Source organism: Castanea sativa, chromosome 11 (genome assembly GCF_040712315.1).
Source record: "Castanea sativa cultivar Marrone di Chiusa Pesio chromosome 11, ASM4071231v1".
Classification (NCBI taxonomy): Eukaryota; Viridiplantae; Streptophyta; class Magnoliopsida; order Fagales; family Fagaceae; genus Castanea; species Castanea sativa.
In genome coordinates, this window is record NC_134023.1 from 62,620,337 (window position 1) to 62,640,031 (window position 19,695).

General features: G+C 32.8%; 1 protein-coding gene and 1 long non-coding RNA gene across 3 annotated transcripts; both read left to right on the top strand.

Annotated features, from left to right (window-relative positions):
* The first annotated feature begins 595 nt into the window (after positions 1-595).
* Positions 596-10,044, top strand: LOC142617578 (glycosyltransferase-like KOBITO 1). The gene is made up of 11 exons (XM_075790478.1): positions 596-1,059; positions 3,989-4,138; positions 4,295-4,347; positions 4,961-5,069; positions 5,173-5,307; positions 5,482-5,526; positions 7,321-7,508; positions 7,621-7,762; positions 8,489-8,535; positions 8,718-8,805; positions 9,377-10,044. Exons 1-11 carry the CDS (start codon positions 718-720, stop codon positions 9,659-9,661), a joined length of 1,584 nt encoding a protein of 527 aa, XP_075646593.1. The 5' UTR covers positions 596-717; the 3' UTR covers positions 9,662-10,044.
* A 4,329-nt stretch (positions 10,045-14,373) lies between these two features.
* LOC142614428 (uncharacterized) lies at positions 14,374-15,560 on the top strand. Of its 2 annotated transcripts, XR_012840436.1 has the most exons (4): positions 14,374-14,473; positions 14,637-14,715; positions 15,017-15,197; positions 15,383-15,560. It is a non-coding gene; the product is annotated as an uncharacterized LOC142614428 (long non-coding RNA). The 2 variants fall into 2 exon arrangements; XR_012840435.1 differs by lacking the exon at positions 15,383-15,560 and having other exon boundaries at positions 15,017-15,372.
* The last annotated feature ends 4,135 nt before the right edge of the window (positions 15,561-19,695 follow it).

The window sequence follows — 19,695 nt, forward strand, 5'->3', positions numbered from 1 at the left end:
TTAGGTTTCAAATCTTCACCGATTTTATAACTTGTAACTATGGTTTTAAAAACCAATTCTTGGGTTCCGATTGATTTTTACTTGAATTTTCCATTGTTTTTAATTAAGGTTTGGTTCCTAATTGAACCGACTAATTTGGTGTTTAAAACTATGCTTGCAACTATTGAATAATAATTTAAAAAAGGGTAAAATACCATTAATACTTCTGAAATTTGGGTTATTTTTCAAAATTGACTAATTTGATCCCTAAACTCAACTTGATCCTTAAATTTTACTCATCATTTCTTGAAGAGTGATTAGGACTCCCGAACCCCAATAGTTTAAAAAAGTTTTAGACTTAATTGACTGACATTAATCAAGATCTCAGGGTTTGTATTTTACAAAAAAAAAAATCATAATAATAATGCCATATGAACAAATTTAGTAATTAATTAACTACTGATTACTCCCCAGATACTGAATTTATGATTATAATCTTTCAACAGTTTCCTAAAAAAAGAAAAAAAAAAAAGAAAAGAAAAGAAAAGAAAAAAAAAAACAACCAACCTCAACGACAACAACAAAGAGCAACAAAAAGGTACAGCCTACATTCACATTCACATGTCACTTTCTACTCGTGTCTGTCCCTTCACTTCCAAGTTTTAAACTTTCGTTTAGCTCCTCAAACTGAAACTTGACTTCTCTCTCTCTCTCTCTGTGTTTGTATGTTTTGAAAAGATGGCCAACAATAGCCACCAGCAATTGTTGCTGCGTTCAACACCATCATCTTCGATCTCCTCCAAGCTCCTCCTCCTCCTCACGGTTCTTCCTCTCACTCTCGCCGCCTTGGCTTTCGTCCTCCAATGGCGTGGAGGCATCACCGACCCCACCACTCGCTGGGCCCCACCAGGGTCCCAACACTTGTTCCCTGGGATGGACCCTTCTCCTCTCTCTCCCACCGCTCACCAGCACCAGTCCTCCTCCTCCTCTGACTGTGCCAGTCTTCGTCAAGGCTTGACTCCTTCGTTTCCTTACTACCATGGATGGGAGTTCGATGACTTGTCCAGTCTCAAGCCTAAGGTTCGGTTTTTATGTGAAATTTTATGGTTTTGTGGTTGATTTGTTATTGGGTTTGCTTTGTTTTATTTATTTTGTGGATTGGATTTTGGTGGTGTTTTAGTATTGTGCTTGGGAATTTTGAGTGCTGCTTCAATTTTAGACCAAAAAGTTTAATATTTTGGTTCTGGGATTTACTTTTTATGGATAAAAGTTTATTGGTGGATTGGTATTGTGCTTAGAAATTTTGAGTGCTGCTTCAATCTAAGACTAACAGTTTGACTCTTGTTAAAATTTTGGTTTTGGGGCTGATCTGTTTCTGGGTTTTGCTTTTTATGGATTGAATTTTAGTGGGGTTTTGGTATTGTGCTTGGAAATGTTGGGTGCTGCAACAATTTAGGGAAAAAAGTTTTGACTCATTTTGAAAGTTTGGTTTTTGAGGTTGATGTGTTTCTGGGTTTTGGATTTTGTGGATTGGATTTTAGGGGGGGTATGGGATTGGTTTTGGGCTTTGATCTGTTTCTGGGTTTTGCTTTTTATGATGCATTTTTCTAGGGATTCAGTATTGTGCTTGGAAGTTTTAACTGCTGCTCCTATCAAAGACCAAAACTTTGACTTGCAGTTATGTTTTGGTTTTGGGGTTAATCTGTTTCAGGGGTTTTCTTTCTGTGAATCGGGTTTGTACTGGTTCAAACAGAAATAAAGTTCGGTTCTTAGTGATATTTTGGATTGATTTTCTGGGGATCTCTCTTTTTGATGAATGAGATGATATTTATTGACTTAAAAACCAATCAGAACATGTACACTATACAGCCTTAAAGTGCCTGAAGAAACACTGTTCAAAACAAAATCCACTCAACTGAATACACCAGAAACAGATAAGTAACCAAACAAACAAAATCTGCTCTACTGTTTACAATCTGAAACTCTATCAATACAAAACTGAAATCTCAGCACTATTTACTCATTGTGCCTTTCCTTCGAGCATACTTTCGGGAAACCCCCATACTCTGCATAATGCTGCACTATCAACTGATCTTTTAAACCCATTTCTGCATTTAACTCTGTTTTTGATTTCTTATTTTAATTGAGTGCAACATGATTTCTTCATCCCTAGAATGGAAAAGTATCTTGTGAGACAGTCTTATGCAGCGGTTTCCTCACATCTCTTGGGCCCAAACTATTCCACGAAGCCCTTCTTTCAATGTCATTATGAGATGCATAAATACAGGAGAGAAAACTTCTACCCTGTCCTTGAAGCATCTGCATCCTGCTATGGCAAATGTTAAATAAATCCTAGATTTAAATTATGTTAAGACTAATAAAAAAGTAAATTCAACCTTGTCATTAACAATGGTTGAAGCATTGTTAATGTTATTAAAAAAAAGAAAAAGAAAAAGAATCACAGAGTTTTACATAGCTTGTGATCAGAATGAGAAACTGTGTTTTGGGCTCTTAGGGTCATGCTACTAACAAATGATGTCATGTCACTGCAACCTCTGCTACAATCTGCCAGCCAATGTTGGTTTGATATAATTTGGAGTAAATTACATAGAATCTTTGACTAATAGGTGCATTTCCTACTTAACAATTTTGTTTGCTTCTATGTTATTTATGTAGTCTGGCCATAGTTTTGTCTGTCACATATGCCGTGTTGTGTGCTAGCCTTTTGTGAGAGATTGCATTTGTTTGGGTTTAAATCATGTATTATTCTATTTATCTTAGTTTCTGAGTAGGCATTGCTTAGTGAGCCTTTGAATTTTGGAGATAGATTTGAAATTTGAAAAAAGATTTGGATTCTAATTCTTTTTGAGTTCTAATTAATCCAAATTGGAGAATTTTCCCTCTTTTAGAATTGAATCACATTGTTCTTTGAGATTTTAAAAGTTTACTAGAAAGTAGAAACTGAGAAGTGGGTGTGATTTTTTATGGTTCATTTGTGGTGGGTTTGTGCATTGGGATTCAAGTTTGGGAGTTTTCTTTGTGATTTAGCATGGATAATAAATTGTGGGTTCAGTGAATTTTGGTCTGATTTAATGTGGCTTGGGGTTTTTGAATGTATATTGAGAAAAGAATTTGGATTTGTGAATGTGAAGTCATACATTGGAGATTCTAGTGATTTGGTAGACTATTTGGTAGTGGGATTTGTGAATTAGTATTGAACTTGGACTTGGTCTTAGCACTTTGGTATTAAACTTTGCAAGACAATTTTGTCTGATTCTGGGTTTTGCATTTTGTGGACTGGATTTTAGTGAATACTGCTAGATTTTTTCCCCCAATAGTTACAATGGGGAAGGGGATTTGAACCCTATACATTATGTCAAAAACACTAGGAGGTGCTAGTTGAGCTACAAGGATCTTTGACTGACAGGAAACTGTTTGTCTGGTTGATGAGTGTCTGAGAACATCGACTGTAAGAAAATGGAAACAAAGTGTTGATTTTGCTTTATTTTCTCTTGGTTGTAAAAACTAACGGAGGTTATTAGTGTATTAATGCTTGTTTGAGTGGCAGCTTGTCTAATTGGTTCTGGTCTGTGAACAATGGAAAAATTCTGACTCTGGGATCTGTTTTAAAATGATTATTTGGTGGCCTTTGGTAAATATGATAACTTCAGTGTTAACCATTAAATGTTTTGATTGCTGTGATAGTAGGAGATAGAGAATTTGTTAAGAGGTCTAATATTGATGGTTGGATTGATCTAATCTAGGACTTTGCTTTTTGGAAATTGGTATTTGCGTCCGATTGTTCAAAGTTACTATTATTTATATAAAAAAACGGTTCCAAGTTACTATTTCTACTTCTTATGGTCATATTATGGATTCAATAAAGCAAATTATTGGACGATGGATTTTTTTGTTGAAGTCAATGCAAATAACTTTCTTATATCTGTACAGTTAACACTGAATTAAATGATTGGTTATAACTTTGTGCAGTTTGCTTCTAAACTTGCAGATATGTATTACGACAAGTACTTCAGCTGGTTTAGAGCAGATCTTGCCATGGATGTTTTTTCATAAGGTTATTGGAGTCTCAACCTTTTTTCTTTTTGTGGAGGGAAAGGCTGCATCTCCGGCTGTATCTAAAGTTCTGGAATCTATCCCAGTAAGTTGATATATATCCTCTGCTCTGACTGCTTGACATTCATTTAAGTTGACCTTTTGGTTTGCTAACTTTTCAAAATGAAGTTGTTCTACTTTGGTTTATATTATGTTTTTTCTTTGAGCCTCTTTGAGCATGATTTTCATATTGTTTTCTCAGGGAGTAAAAGTGATATATAGAACAAGAGAGCTGGAGGAACAACAGGCTAAGAGGTTTGATCACTGTTACTTTCAAATCACATATGATTGAATTGAAGCTTACTGTAGGCTATCGTTTCATAGTTTTTTCCTCACTAGTATGTTGTTCTTAAAGCATTAGACAACTTTTTCATGTTTTTCTATTCCTGATTTGCTGGATCATTGTGATTTGGGTTCTTGATTGTATTGCTCCCATAGTACATTTCCATTGTACTGGGGTTTGTTTTGTTTTCAATAAAATATTCATTACTTATAAAGAAAAAGATAGAGAGTTACAGTTTTCTCCTAGTATTAATCATATGAATATTTAGTAGTCTTTCTTCTATGTTTCATTAGTTTTCTAGACACTTTAGACCATTCACATTTTTGCTTCCCCCTATGTTTCTTTCTTTTTGCTGGAACATTATTTCTGTATTTGATGTAAGCAACTTTAAATGTTCCGGCATTTGATACAATTAACTTCCTTAATTATTAAACATTGAAGTATATCTTCTATCACCTCTCTTTAATTGTTTACATGATTTCTTTTAATTATATATATATCCACACACACGCATGTGTGTGTGTGTGTGTGTATAATGTGTCTTAATTATTCATTTATTTTCCTGTTTTTTTCGGGGACCATCAGCCGGATTTGGAATGAGACATGGCTTTCAAGTTTCTTTTACAAGCCTTGCAATTATGAGCTGTTTGTGAAGCAATCTCTCAATATGGAGATGGCTATTGTAATGGCCCGGGTATGAAAGATAATATTCTCCTGTATCTCATTCCTCTTTGTTTTGACAAGTCTGTCCCGAGTTAATTTTTCTCAATATAGTCTCTTGCGTATTAAAATATCAGGATGCTGGCATGGACTGGATAATTCATCTTGACACTGATGAGTTATTACACCCAGCTGATGCTCGGGAGTATTCACTGAGGCAGCTGCTGCTTGATGTGCCTGGGAATGTGGATATGGTTATATTTCCTAACTATGTGAGTGAAGTATTTAGATTTGTTATAATGATATATTAGTGATAACTTATAGTTAGGGGCCTTGTTGAAGATGGTAGCATATTCTGGTCTTGTCATTCTTCTGTACTCCCTTCAACAATGAGCTGTGGCATTCATTACTTGAATTACAACTGATTGTGGTATTTGTTTCTTTAGGAGAGCAGCGTTGAACGAGAGGATATCAAGGACCCTTTTAGTGAGGTAAACTTCCCTTATCATTCACTGTCCTTTCATTCACTTGGTTCATTAAGTTTGATTGTAGATGTCTGAAGGGAATGGGATATCTTGGCCAAGATAAAATTTCCTGTTTATTCATAATGAAAATCTTGGCCTTTATAAATAGCGTTTCATGTTTGTTATTGTTTGTTTCCTTTAGTGAATTAGACTCAAATATATAATGTTTCCATGTCCATTGTCATGACAAAGTCATAAATTTGTGGACTATGTGACAGTTAGAATGCCTAGAAGCCAATAATGTTTTCTTGATCAATTGACCTGCACAGGAACATGGTTATCACATTTATATTTAATTACATAATTTTATATCTAACTTGATGGAGTTGACGATCCATTTTTCTATTGAATATATATATATATATATATATATATATATATATATATATATTTGATTGGTAATCGAAGTTTTATTGATAAGAAAGTACATTGTGTTTACGATAGTAAACCCATTTTTCTATTGAATATACCAAGGGACTTTGGAATGTCACAAGTTTTAGAATTTTGACGTGGACTTACCTTTGTGCCTAAAGAACTACTAACCCTTCTTTCCATAGAGCCTGTTGACATTAGAGTTTGTTAGTTGCATCATTTCTTAGAAACTAGTTCTCTGGTTTGGTAAAATATTTTATGTGGAGTGCATGGGCACGATATTTTGTATCAGATTGGATTGTATAAGCTAGTTAAAGTGCTTTAAAATATTAGGCAGTTGAAGGTGAAGATACTATGGTTGTCAAAAGATAGGTGAAGGCAGTGGATCATCCATACGTGATTATGTAATGAATTCAATCTGGGACAAAGCTTGTTTGGAGATGATGGTTCTTTAAACATTCAATACTTTGGCTAGTATATCAGAGTTAGGTGAAAAACCATTAAGTGATAATTTATTATTTGACCAAAGTTTGGTCTTCTTCAATATAGTTGCTTGTTATGTAACCATAAAGATGTGTTTCTTATGTCAAATTTCAAAGACCTTAGCAATTGACATGTATTCCAGAATCACAAAATCACAAACGTCAAAGTAGTTTACTCTTATTTGGTTTACTTAGTATTTTTACTTATCAAAAAAACTTTACTCTTATTTGGTTGCGTGTGTAGCTCCAACTAGGTGTATGATCCATTACCATTACTCATGTTGCAAAAATGATATCTTGTGAAATTTTTGCACGTTTGGTATTTTCAATTGGGTTCTCTGCAGGTTTCAGCTTGACACATGGGGAAGTTTGATTGTGAATATTTTTTGTTTTGAAGGCTCCAGAAAGGGAACACTGGATTTGATAATCATTATACCTTGTGACTTTTTATTATGTTTTTTGATATTGATTTATCTCTATATTTATCTATGTGCAATTTTTGCATTGAGCTCCACTGGTAAAGTAATGCAGTTAATGTGATAATCTTTATTAGAGAGACACTTTGATAAGTTTATGATATACAAATGCAATGCTTAAGCTTCAAAAGAGACGAATCATGACATTTGTTGATTGGAGGGCATATTGGTGGATAGATGGTGGGTGGGGTTTGGTTAGGGAAATGAGCACATGGTAAGAAATTTATAATGTGCAGCTTCCAATTAAATAGAACGAGGTTTTTTAGTAACTAGGTGTTCACCTAAATTTATTCTATACCATAGTTAGGTAACAGATGTGTTGGAGGTTTATTTTGTTGTCTAGGAAAATATTGTGGCATTATGTTTGCTTGTCTTTGAGGATACCTGTATAGTATTTGATGTTTGTCTTGTTCTTGTATCTATGCAAACAGATATCGATGTTCAAGAGAAATTATGACCATCTTCCAAAGGACACATATTTTGGCATGTACAAGGATGCTACTCGTGGTAATCCAAACTACTTTTTGACTTATGGAAATGGGAAATCAGCTGCTCGGATTCAAGATCATCTTCGTCCTAATGGTGCACACAGATGGCATAATTATATGAAAACCCCAAAGTATGTTAATTTCATACTGGAGGAAAAAAAAAAAATCAGTATCATGACCCTAACAATCTTTATTATTGGATTTCTGATGTCAATACTTTATGCATGCAATGGCTACTACTAGTGAGATAAAATTGGAGGAGGCTGCTGTTCTACACTACACGTATTCCAAATTTTCAGACTTGACCTCTAGGCGTGATCGGTGTGGCTGCAAGCCTACAAAGGAGGATGTCAAAAGATGCTTTATGTTGGAATTTGATAGAGCTGTGAGTCCAGTGATTTCTCTTATTCAATTTTTTTTGTTCATTAATAGTACTATTAAACAATCATAATAAGTAAAAAGTAGAAACAACAGGATATGGGAACATGAAATCAGTATTTTAGGTGTGTAATACTTTGTAACTGATCTAGATAGTCCATGTGCAATGTAAAGCAGTAATGTTCCACTAGGAGGTGCTAATTAGCATTTTGGAAGGACTTAATATAGAAAGGGAGGACAAACTACATGAATTGAAGTAGCTGGGAAATTTTTGAAGCCTACCAGAAGTTGTTGTAAGGAAAAGGACCTTGATGATGTAACAACTAACAAGATATAAGTATATAACTGAATGTTAAGACTCATGATAATTTAATGTGAAACAATTTGTGTGGAAATGTTGGATTGACCTGTGAATTAGTGGTTGCTTATATGCATAGTTGTTAATTAATTATAAAATCCTGGAAAAGGAGGTTTTGAATGTTACTATTGGACAAGGCATTTATCTTTATTGGTTTTGATGAGTGTTTGCCATTTGAATGTTAACAATTGGGGGCCTGCATCCTGGAAATCTGTAGGCTTGTTTTAATCTCTTGAAACTCAGGTCAATGCCAAATTAGGGGTTGATTTGTAAGAAGAATCCTTGTTGCCAGTACTTGATTTTGTTTTTTTTTTTTGGATTGCATTTCGTTTTGATGAAACCTTCATTATACTGAGAGAACATAATGCATTGCAGGCATTCATAATTGCTTCTACTGCAACAGAGGAGGAGATGCTGAACTGGTAAATTTTTAAATGGAGAAATTCATTTTCTTTGCCCCATCTTCATGATCTGTTTTCACTTTGAACCCATTGCAATCCCTTAAATTCAAATCTGAGATCTCTAAAAGAACTCTTGACATGAGCATAACTTTTTCCTTGCTTTTCATAAATTCATATATATTTTGGCCATTCTGTTCTACTAGGTACCGGGAACACATTGTGTGGGGTGACAAAGATGTAAAAATGAAACTACTGAGGAAGGGCGTTTTAACTCGCATATATGCTCCAATGGTAAGCATGATTCTACAATTTTTTTTTTGGTTGGGAAGGGGGGGGGGGGGGGGGGTTGCATTTGGATATGATTAGTAATCAACTGGTTCCATGATTTGAATTGGATGATGAAATTTGTCGTCCAAAATATAATAATAGAAATCAGGTCATTTGAGCCAAGAGCCTTGTAGCTCAATTGCCATCTTTGGGCGTTTCAATCGGAGACAACCAAGGCTCAAATCCCCCCTTCCCCATTGTTGTTACTAGCAAGTTATAAAAAAGGAGTAACTGGGTCATTTGTTTAAAATTAATAGTAAAAAATATTTTGACTCTTTGAAATATAAATTGATCCTACTTAATAAATGAAATAGATCAATTTTCTTCCATTTGATGCCAGTACTGCTGCACACCATTGCTGATTTTCCCCACTCTGGCCCCCTGCTCCAGCATCCACCTCTTTATTAAACCATTTATATTACTATTACTATTTCTATACTGTTATTGCTATTTTGCTGTGCTGGTTTCTCTTATTTGTCCATATATATATATATATACATACATTTTTTCAATTGTCTCTTGCTATATTTTTCAGGTCATAATACAAGGATTAAGGGAGTCTGGTGTCTTCAGCTCTGTTATTGCATCTGCCCCAACAGCTATTTCAAAGGACAAATTTTTATCGTCCATTGTTAGTAGTAACTCATCCAGAGCTGCTGCCTCTGAATCCCTGCCCTCAAGAAGGATTGGTAGAAGTAGAGAGCATCAGGCCACTGCTAGGAGGGTCTTGGAAATTGAATCTGCTGCCTTTTATGAAGCGGCTGTTCCACCGTTGTCACCCCCTGGAATGAATGATGACCGCCTTATCATTGAAGTGTGATACACCTCCTTGCGTGATTGCCTCTTCTTCTTCCTGTTCAGATGCTTTGTAATCTTGTTTATTCACTAATGTAAGGGAAGAATTAATCAGGAGGGAAAAAGAATGAGCAAGTGGGCTTGTTACTGAGGTTCATGTGTTTTTGGTTCCGTTGTTTCTTCCCGATCGCCATCCAAGCACTAGTAGTCTAGTATACAAGTTCGAGAGAGATTTTGTGGTCAAGCCTTCAGTTGGCAACTTGGTTACAACTGGAAATCTGTGACTTATCTATAGAAATTGTTGAAATGTCAATGTATATTTTTTATAAGCTAGCCATTTCACTCAGGGAAACTGTTGTGTTTGATATCTTGAACTCTATCTAATTGATTGATTTCTCATTGATTCCACATTGCATGGTTATGCTAGGGGAGTCGACTGTTGGGAGGCCTTGCACCCGACTTACAGGGTTCAATCAATATATATATATATATATATATATATATATATATATATATATATAAGCAAAGACCTCATGCTCTCCCGCATGAGGTTCTGCCAAGTGACGCTTTCTATGGTTAGCTCTTTTATTTAAGCCATCTAGTTTTTTTTTTTTGGTTAAAATTTATTGTACCTTATCTGTTATTACTCCTTACCCCTCTCTCTCAATTGACAATAAAAGATCAAAATCACGTTTAAAGTTTCTCAATTGATTACAAAATAACGTTTAAACTCAAAATAACATTTCAAGTATGTGTCTTATGAAATCCAAACATCTCCTTAATTACACAAGCTCAATTATTTTTACCTCTTGCAATTTTGAGTTTTGACCCTTCTCATTTCTGTCTCAATCTCCTCTATTTCCCATACATTTGGTCAGACAACTAAAAAACCAATCTTTCCAGAATTATGTGGTTGAATCTCAATCTTAAAGGATTTCGTGTATGACTTCAAAGGTCCACAATTCCACTACGGAGATGTTCTCCATGCTTGGCATGACATCAATTTCAACAGGTCCCTAAATCTCTCACTCTGTTTCTCTAAAACTAAATTGTTATGCTCTTTCTCTTTCTCATCTCCTTTTTTAGAAAAAAAATGATTATTACTTGTAGCATCTTAAAAATTTTTGCTGCAAATTTTCAAAATTAAATGATTTTGAATTTTGGGTTTCTATGTGGTCTTTTAATATTTGGAATGATTCCAGGAATATAGGTCCGACCCATAAGATCAACCTCAAGCCAAACGGTTGACCCGTCAAGGTAGTAAGAGAACTTGCATTTGGGGTTTTTTTATTTCATAAATTTTTTATTGTGTAGTTAAATTCTTTAAGAAAACGGTTTGGGTTTTTTATTTTATAAATTTTTTATGGTGTAGTTAAATTCTTTAAAAAAGAAATCAAAAAGAAACTTTTTTTTTTTTGAAACAAAGAAACATAATTTCTGTTAATCCATATCCAGATTTTTGTAAATACAAATGGATCCCACAGATCAAGGATTAAAGCCAAACACATAATCTACTCATGACATATAAAATTTGAGGAACAAATACTTCAGTGTTAAGAAGAAAGTAAAGGCTCAAGTTATTTTTTTATTTTTAATTTTTATTATTATTTTTTTTTGTGCAGGTAGAGTTGTCCCAGGCTCTAGGTAATTGGCAATGATCTTGGGTCCATGACATTAGTCATGTAAGATAAGTGTAGGTACATAACTAGAAGTCTAAGGTAGTGTATTTAATACAACATATGCAGAGGCGTAGGACAATGGAGTAAGAACTAATACTACAAAATCATATATAACTACACACCATAACTGCCAAAAAACCCCAAGCTAAGTGTCAAGCTTCTTATTATGTATCGCTACTGTAGGTGAGGTTAAGTAGTGTATTAAGTTATTAACAGTTGGTCATTATTTTGCAAGAAGTAGAACCCAACATAAATAATGTTATAGTTGGTCTTAAGTAAAAAAATTTCATCTCTTAGCCAAATTTCTGGAGCCCTTCACCATAAAAAAAAAAAATCCTTATGTTTTATGCCTTTTATCTATTTTTTACTGCCTATTCTTTTCCCTACTCAAAATTTTCATGTGTTTTACAGTTGCCTTAGAAATTATCATAATTTTTTGTTTGAGGTATGTTAGAGCTTGCTAGATTCATATTATCAATTTTGTCATTAATACTTACGCTCTTTAAGGCCCCGTTTGGTAACGGTGTTTAAACAATGAAAACTGTTGTTTAAACACCATAACACGTATTTTCAAACACTTTTTCACCCACACATTTTCACAAAACTTAAACAATGTTACTAGAAATCTTTTACCAAAAGGGCCATAAATATTTTATAAACTGAAATGATTAATCTTAGCTCTTATCCTTTCAATCTTTGAACTTTTTTGTTTATTATTTATTTTACCTTGGTTGGATCATGGTCCCCAAAGACTCAAACAAATTCCCAAAGATTGCATTGTTTGCACCTATCTCACTTCAATCAGTTGTGCATCAAGTGTTGCTCAAGATGGAGGGTTGGCATGCCTATCCACAGAAGGTTATAAAATTAATTTTTTATCCTCTTGGCATGCCTATCTCACTTCAATTATTTTTTTATCCTCTTAAGTTTTGTCAAGCAACCTAAAAAGTTAGTGTAACTACTGATTCTTTAATTTTTATATTATTATTATTATTATTATTATTATTATTATTATAGTTCTAGACTATGAACCAATTCCAATAGTTGCAACTTAGCATATGACATTCTTTTGAGTATTTTTGAAAAAATTACTATCAAATTTTATCACTACCGCTGCTTTTCTTGACCATGTGAAATTCTTTATGAATCTATTAGTACTCCAACTTGGATCATGATTGCAATAAAGTTGATCTATGAATGAAAATTCACCGCCTCCTTTTTTGAATTTTCTTTTAGGCCTTAACTATGGTGTTTGATTACTACATAGGCAATGCTTTTATAACTGAAGACATATTTGCAACACTTGGATTGAAAATTCATAGTGGCAAAAATGTCCCTTATGCGTGGGACATTTTTAGGGTATTAGGTCTTGGTATGTATTCTATAAATTCTGGAGAAATACACGATGAGAGTTCCAAGTAGAAGACTTGGTCTTGGTGCCAAAGGATAATTTCTTAGAGCATTTGGCTATAGATTATGTTATGCATAGTAATTTATGTTTCTTTTTTATTTTCCTCTTTTTTAATAAATAAGATAATTGAAGCTAATTGTGTAAATATTATACCACAAGATTAGACATTTTATATGCGTCATAAAAATTAGTTACAAATTATTTGAAAATAAAATTATAAAGTATTCACGCATTGCGTGGGACATCATCTAGTATGGTTTAAAAGGTTTAGTTTCAGTGCTCTAGTTCTCCTGTATTTTAAAGTTACATTAATCGAGAGAGCTTTGCTGGTCTTGGGGGCCTAAAACTTGTTTCTTATTTGCAATAAATGTACTAGCACAAAAAATAGATGGAAACATTGAAGATAAGGTTGATATAGTTTGTTTAGGCATAAAACATTTCTAGAGAAATAGCTTGTTTTTCTGTTTGGTTTCACTCTAAAAGGGAGCTAAAAAAGTTTGTGTTACGACTTGATGGAGAATTATTATCAAATTCCAACTTCGGAACCTACACAAAATTAAGTGGGAAAACAATAGGTTCATGTAAAAGAAATCAATTTCAACAATCAGTCAACTATATGGTCAAGGCAAGAAGGATCAAACCCTACTTGTCCTCTTATTTTTTCCCGGTTTGGCTTGTCATGTCATGTATTATGTAGTAATTACTTGCTAGAAAAAGTATTATGGAGTAATTAATGAGATTCTCATCAAGATTTTAGTGTTTTCTTTTTGTAAAAATATATTCTTCGGATGATAATGCAAGCAGTATATATTCTAAACCATGAGGTTTCATGTGCCTATTTTAATAATTTTGAAGTGGAGTTTCACATTCCATTCCAAGGTCCCAATCTCTCTTCCATATCTTCTTCTAAGTAGTGGAATCTTGTGTTTCATGCCATTCATTCTTGTTATCTCATCTCTTGTTTAAAAAGCTTCAGAACTATAGAGCAAACTTAGAAACTGGCGTATCTGGATTCTCTTAAGGCCTTCAATACTATTCTAATTATGCTATCTTTGTTAAGAAGTTATCTTATAATTTTTTTTAAGGTATCTCATGTTGTGCTCATGAGCTACTATTCAAGCAATTAAAAGTTAACCATTTTATTATTATAACCTTATGATTTCAGTGGCACTATCCTTATTTGTGTTAATACCTCATCTTTATCACTGGTTTTGAAAATAGAAAATAAATGTGATGACTCTAATTTTTTTTTTTTTTTTGTCAATGGATCTTGGACCCATGACTTTACCCTCTACTTAAAACTTATAAAGGAGGTATTAGTTGAACTAACAGAATCTGTAACAATTGACAATAAAAGAAAATAAGAAAAATGAACATAGAATTATCAATTATACATATCTCTAACCAATTAGTTGTGCACATAGTTTTGAGGTATAACATAATTCCCATATTGTTTCCTAAAGAAGTATTTTATATGCATTATGTCTAATCTAATTGAGACCAACTTTAGATTCTGATTCTAGAACGTCAGAAGATGAGAACAAATCTAGCTAGCTGTGAAACATTAGCTCCTCCACAGTGAAATTCCTTCACCCATTTGAATGCATATATATACACACTCCAAATGGCAAGAAGAAACTCAGTTGTGTAAGATTTAATACATCTTTCACAAGCATTAGTGTTTGCTTTTGCTTTAAAATGGCACAGCAGAAAGAGCAGCAAGATGCAAGTGACAAGCACAAACCAGGTCTTGCCTCTCTCCCTCACTCACTAACTCACACACACACACACACACACACACACATGTTCATGCACATGCAGTACTAAGTTGAATATTTTATGCTTTGCATAAATGATTTCATGGACTGCTTGGACTAAAGTTGTATTATGCCCCAATAAACACCCAACAGGAAGTAAAGTTACACAAAAGAAAGAGAGGCAAAACGTGAAGCTTGAACATGGCCATGGCAAAACTTTTACTAAAAAATGGTAAGCTTATTATTATTAAAATTATATCATCATCATCATCATCATCATCATCAACATCACCATAATTCTTTCAATTTAAGATTAATTCACCATTAAACTATTTTATTTTTACATCACGAACACACTCTTTTATTAAATCCAATAATTCAAGATACTACAAAAAAGAAGAAAAGAAAAAAAAAGAACAAGATCTTTCAGTACTTAATAAAAATATTTATTTCAGTATATCATGTTATATATACTTTAGTAACTTTACTGTATATTACTTCATTTTTTTGTTTCTTCTCTGTCCAATTTGCAGCCATCTTTTATACTGTGGCTGTTTCCGTAAACAATCCGTTGTTGAAAAATAAGAAATCGCGCGCAAAGGTGGCTGCTGATTACTTCAGGGTTGCATAAACTTGCTACTTTCAAGTTTTTCAACTGAAGAGTTCACAAGGCATGCATGAGCCATATCTAGGGTGCTACTAGTATTTTATCGTGTAAGAGAGTATTCACTTTGCACGAGTGTATTTATAATTTAGTAAGTAATTTTGTGGGATATTTATCTCTGTTTCTTTGTTCTCAAAGTTCTGTTCTTGATCATCATCAAGGTTAATTATATTCCTTCTGAAATTAACATATGTATTTTTAATTAAAAGTGTTGCGTTTTTATTTTTTTTGCTAGTGTTGTAGCTGATATCTCTAGCCATATTGGATCCATTTTCAGAGAACTAGATTTTCAGTAATCAGTATGTTGTTTGAGGAAATGGGCCATCCCTTTTCTGAAAGAACTGGCACATTAACCTTCTCTGTTAAATGTAAAAGTTTATTTGGCGTGTAAATTTTGACACCTGCCCGCTTGAGGTGAACCAATGTACGTACTGAAAGGATATGAATTTATCAGCACGTTGATGCTTCCTATATCCGTGCTTTCTTGACTGGTTGGAGCTGAGAGAATGTGATTTTATATATTGTAGAATACATAATACTGTAGGAGAATATCTATAAAGAGTCCAGAGCATCCAGTAGCAGTACAACGTGGGGGTACTACTAGTTATAGTAAAATAGAAAGTACACCATCAAAGTGAGTTGAGTTGGATGGTGCCTCCTCATAACTTGCCTGCCTGAGTTAGGGAAGGAATTGGTTGTCATTCAGTGAATAAGCAGCGTCCACTTTTGATGATAGTTATTTATTATTGAACCATGACATCAAATGATTTTTGATGTAGTTAGGGATTGAACTCCAGATCTTTTATTTAACCATAAGAAATTTTACTAGTTGAATTAACTGAATCCGCGAATAAGTAGCAAGTTGATCACGAGAGAAAACAAAATAAAATCTATAGACTATAGAGCCCTAAGGACGATGATATACTTGGCCCGTTTGTGGAAGATGACACTTTTCTTGTCACAATAGGTGGGAATAGCAGAGGTAATAGGACGCTTAAATCCTGTAAGATCCAACATATAATTATATATAACTACAGATGTGCCCATAGGGAACTCATTACGAAGGCCCTAATAAGTAGTTATTTATTTTAAGTTTACGTCATGACATACGAAATCATCCAAAAACATTCTCATGATCTCATCATTTTATTTTTTTCATTCTCTTCTTTATAAAATTGTTCCACTAGTATTGAAACAGTATTTAATGATATTATAGTGTTTATTCTAAAACTATTCTCATAACTTTTCTTATAGTTGCGTTTTGCATTTCTCGTTCTCTCCTAATATCTTTTGAGTATTGCAAACTTTTTTCGGTTTAATTAAGACCAAGAGTAGTGGAATTTCATGTTTCATGCCTTTATCTGTCATTTTATTGTTATTATATTCAATCTCATCACAAATAATTATCAGAACTTAAAAAACCAAGCTTCCAAATGGCAAAATTTGATTCAATTGCTTAGGCACTCATCCACTATGAAAGAATAATGGTTTTATGAATGAGTATATTGGAGTTTCACATTTTATTCTGAGCTCCCAATTTACACATGCATGCATACATACATACATACATACATACATACATATATATATATATATACATATATATATATATATATATATATATATATATATATTTTTTGTTGTACAAATTTCCCGTACATTATGCACAAGTTAACAACTACTTGTTTCTAAATTTGGAATTTGTCTCTCTCGCCATTATTTCTTTTAATCTCATCTATGCATAAAAAAGAATTAGAACTATAGAACCATTACAAATAGGGGTGTTCACATTGTAGTTTGGTGTGGTTTTGAGCCATTTTAAATACTGCACTTTGCATTGCAGTCTGACCAGAACCATAACCATACTATACCTATTTTGAGGTTACATGTGCGGTGTAGTGCGGGTCGATGCGGTGTATAAGATGCAGTTTGGTTAGTTTTAGGATGATATATTTGTCAGGATGTCATGAACAATGTCTAATTTACTATTAATAATTATGAAAGTAACACAAATATATACAAAACAAAAAAGAAATCCATTACAAATTGATAGTAAACTAAAAGTACCACAAATATATATAGTATATACAAAACAACAAAATAATATTAAACTTTTGAACTTTTGATTTTGTGAGAGTGAGAGATGGAGAAGTGAATGATATTTTGAACATTTGATTTTGTATTTAACCGAAACAAAGTCGTTTTGACGTGAAACTAGAATGTACTAACACTAGGTTGGTCACTTACTTCATATAATAGTAATTTATTAATATATATTTAATATAAAATAAATAAATATATATGGGTGCAGTGTGGTGTGGTTTTGTACGGTTTTCTTATCATAAAAATGCATCACACAATGTGGTGCCCACATAAAAGACCACATTTTCAAAACAAAAAATTGAATTAAAAAGTTTATAAAAGTAAAAGTAATAAAAAAGTTTAGGTTCTTTAAAATTAAGATACATTATATATTTTAACTATGGCTTCTTAGCATGGCACGTGTAAAATGCTAATAATAACGATGCCGTATAAGATCGATGTTATTTTATTTTATTTGTATGGCGTATCATGTTCTGATCATATAAGCTACAAGCAACTTTCTTACAGGTTTTAGCTTTGGGGAGAGTTTATTACACAAGTGTGTAATATATTTTTCCTTTAACTTTTGGAAGTTTTGCACACAATTTCTAAATTGTCCTCTCCACTGAAATATAACAAAATAACATTTTCTTTAAAACTAATACGTGTTATTAATAAAAAAGAAAAAGAAAAAAAGAAATTCAAACATTCATTTTGTTGTTTGAGTAGTACTAATAGTGGAGACCCAAAAAGTCAAAAGATCCCTTATGTGAGATGAGGTGAGAGGGAACCAAATCTTGATTAAGTTATTCGTTGCCTAGGTCAAGGGGGATTGGAGATGTCCTTAGCCTTATATATGGAAGACCTTGGACTCTAATTGGAGAGAGATGACATTTTAAAAACGTGAGGAATGAGGCTTTGTGTCACTTCCAAAGCGGATAATATATATCATGACATCGGATGGCTTGGGTAAATAAAAAATAAAAGGAAAGGTTGTGCATGGAAAATTTAATAGTACACCTTGCCCCAATTTCAATTTGTGCATGGAAGTATATATGGAACATTAATCTTTCTCTTGCCCCCAACTCCCTTAATGGGCTGGCCTATAATTTTGTCTATTGGCCTTCTTTTTAGGTCCTTGTATGCTGTTAGACAGGTTTTCTTGATCACTCCTCTATTTCTTTTGAATAAAATTTATCCTTATTCCACCAAAAAATTTAAAAAAGAAAAAAAAAAAGAAAAGAAAAAAGAAAAAAAGAAAAAAAGAAAGATGTAAGAGCAAGAGTATATCGGCAATCCAAGAATAATATGCTATTTTCACATTTGCACATTATTTGAGTTTATAGTTAATACCTCATCTTTTCACTCCATTTGGAAATTAAAAAAAAATGTGACAACTATATATATATATTTGACAGTAAACGTACGTTCAGATGACTAGATGAGTTATGTAAAAAAACTATATTCAACAAGTTTTGCTATTAATTTTGAAGGATTGGTTGTGATATGTGTTGTTGTTTGGTTTTAGGATTGAATGATTTGTGTTATTTAGTTTTAAACTAAGTTGATATGTGATTAGGATGTGAAAAATATTTTTAAAGATAAGTTAAATAGTAAAAAAAAATATTATATATATTTGAACCCCATGAGAAGCATGTAGCGCAGCCCTGATATCGCTAGAATATGATTCTTAATATCATGTAATTAAAGATGTATTTTATGTATGTTATGTCTAATCTGATTGAGAATTTAACAATATTAGATTCTGATTCTCTAATTAGAGGAAAGATGAGATAAAGCTATAGCTGTGAACATTAGCCAACACCATAGAATAAAGCAGCTACCTCCTTGCTGAAATTCCTTCAATACACCATAGTATTTTTGATATATTATTTATTTATAAAAACTGATCACAAAAAAAAAAAAAAAAAATCACTGAACAAATTATATATATAGGGTTAGAATGTGTCCCATTAGTCAAAAGCCTTATATATAAAAGTCCAGGTAATTATGTTCACGATGGAATCATCATTATTGTGAAAGGAATGAGTTAGTACTAAAGTCTCTATGCTCTTCGGAGCCTAATATAATTAATTTTCTTGGATTTCAAAACTACTCTAAAATGACTGGTGCAATAGCATGCAAGTGACACACACCACCCACAATTAGGTCTTCTTCAAAATTTTATAAGTATATTATTTTATTTTATTTATAAATAATTTTTTAAGGGTAAATGTTAAGGAATAATATTGCAATGCACTTGTCAATTATTCCTTTATTTGGGCTCTTTAATAAAAAAAATGCCAACAATTGGATTTTATGTATTTTTTCTGAATATATACATAAATGTATAAAACATCATTTAATAAATATTAAATACACCTTAAAACCTCTGCTCTTTGGTCCAAACATTAGTGTTAGTGGTGCCAAATTGTCAAATTACTATTTTTAACAACCATCTCAAAA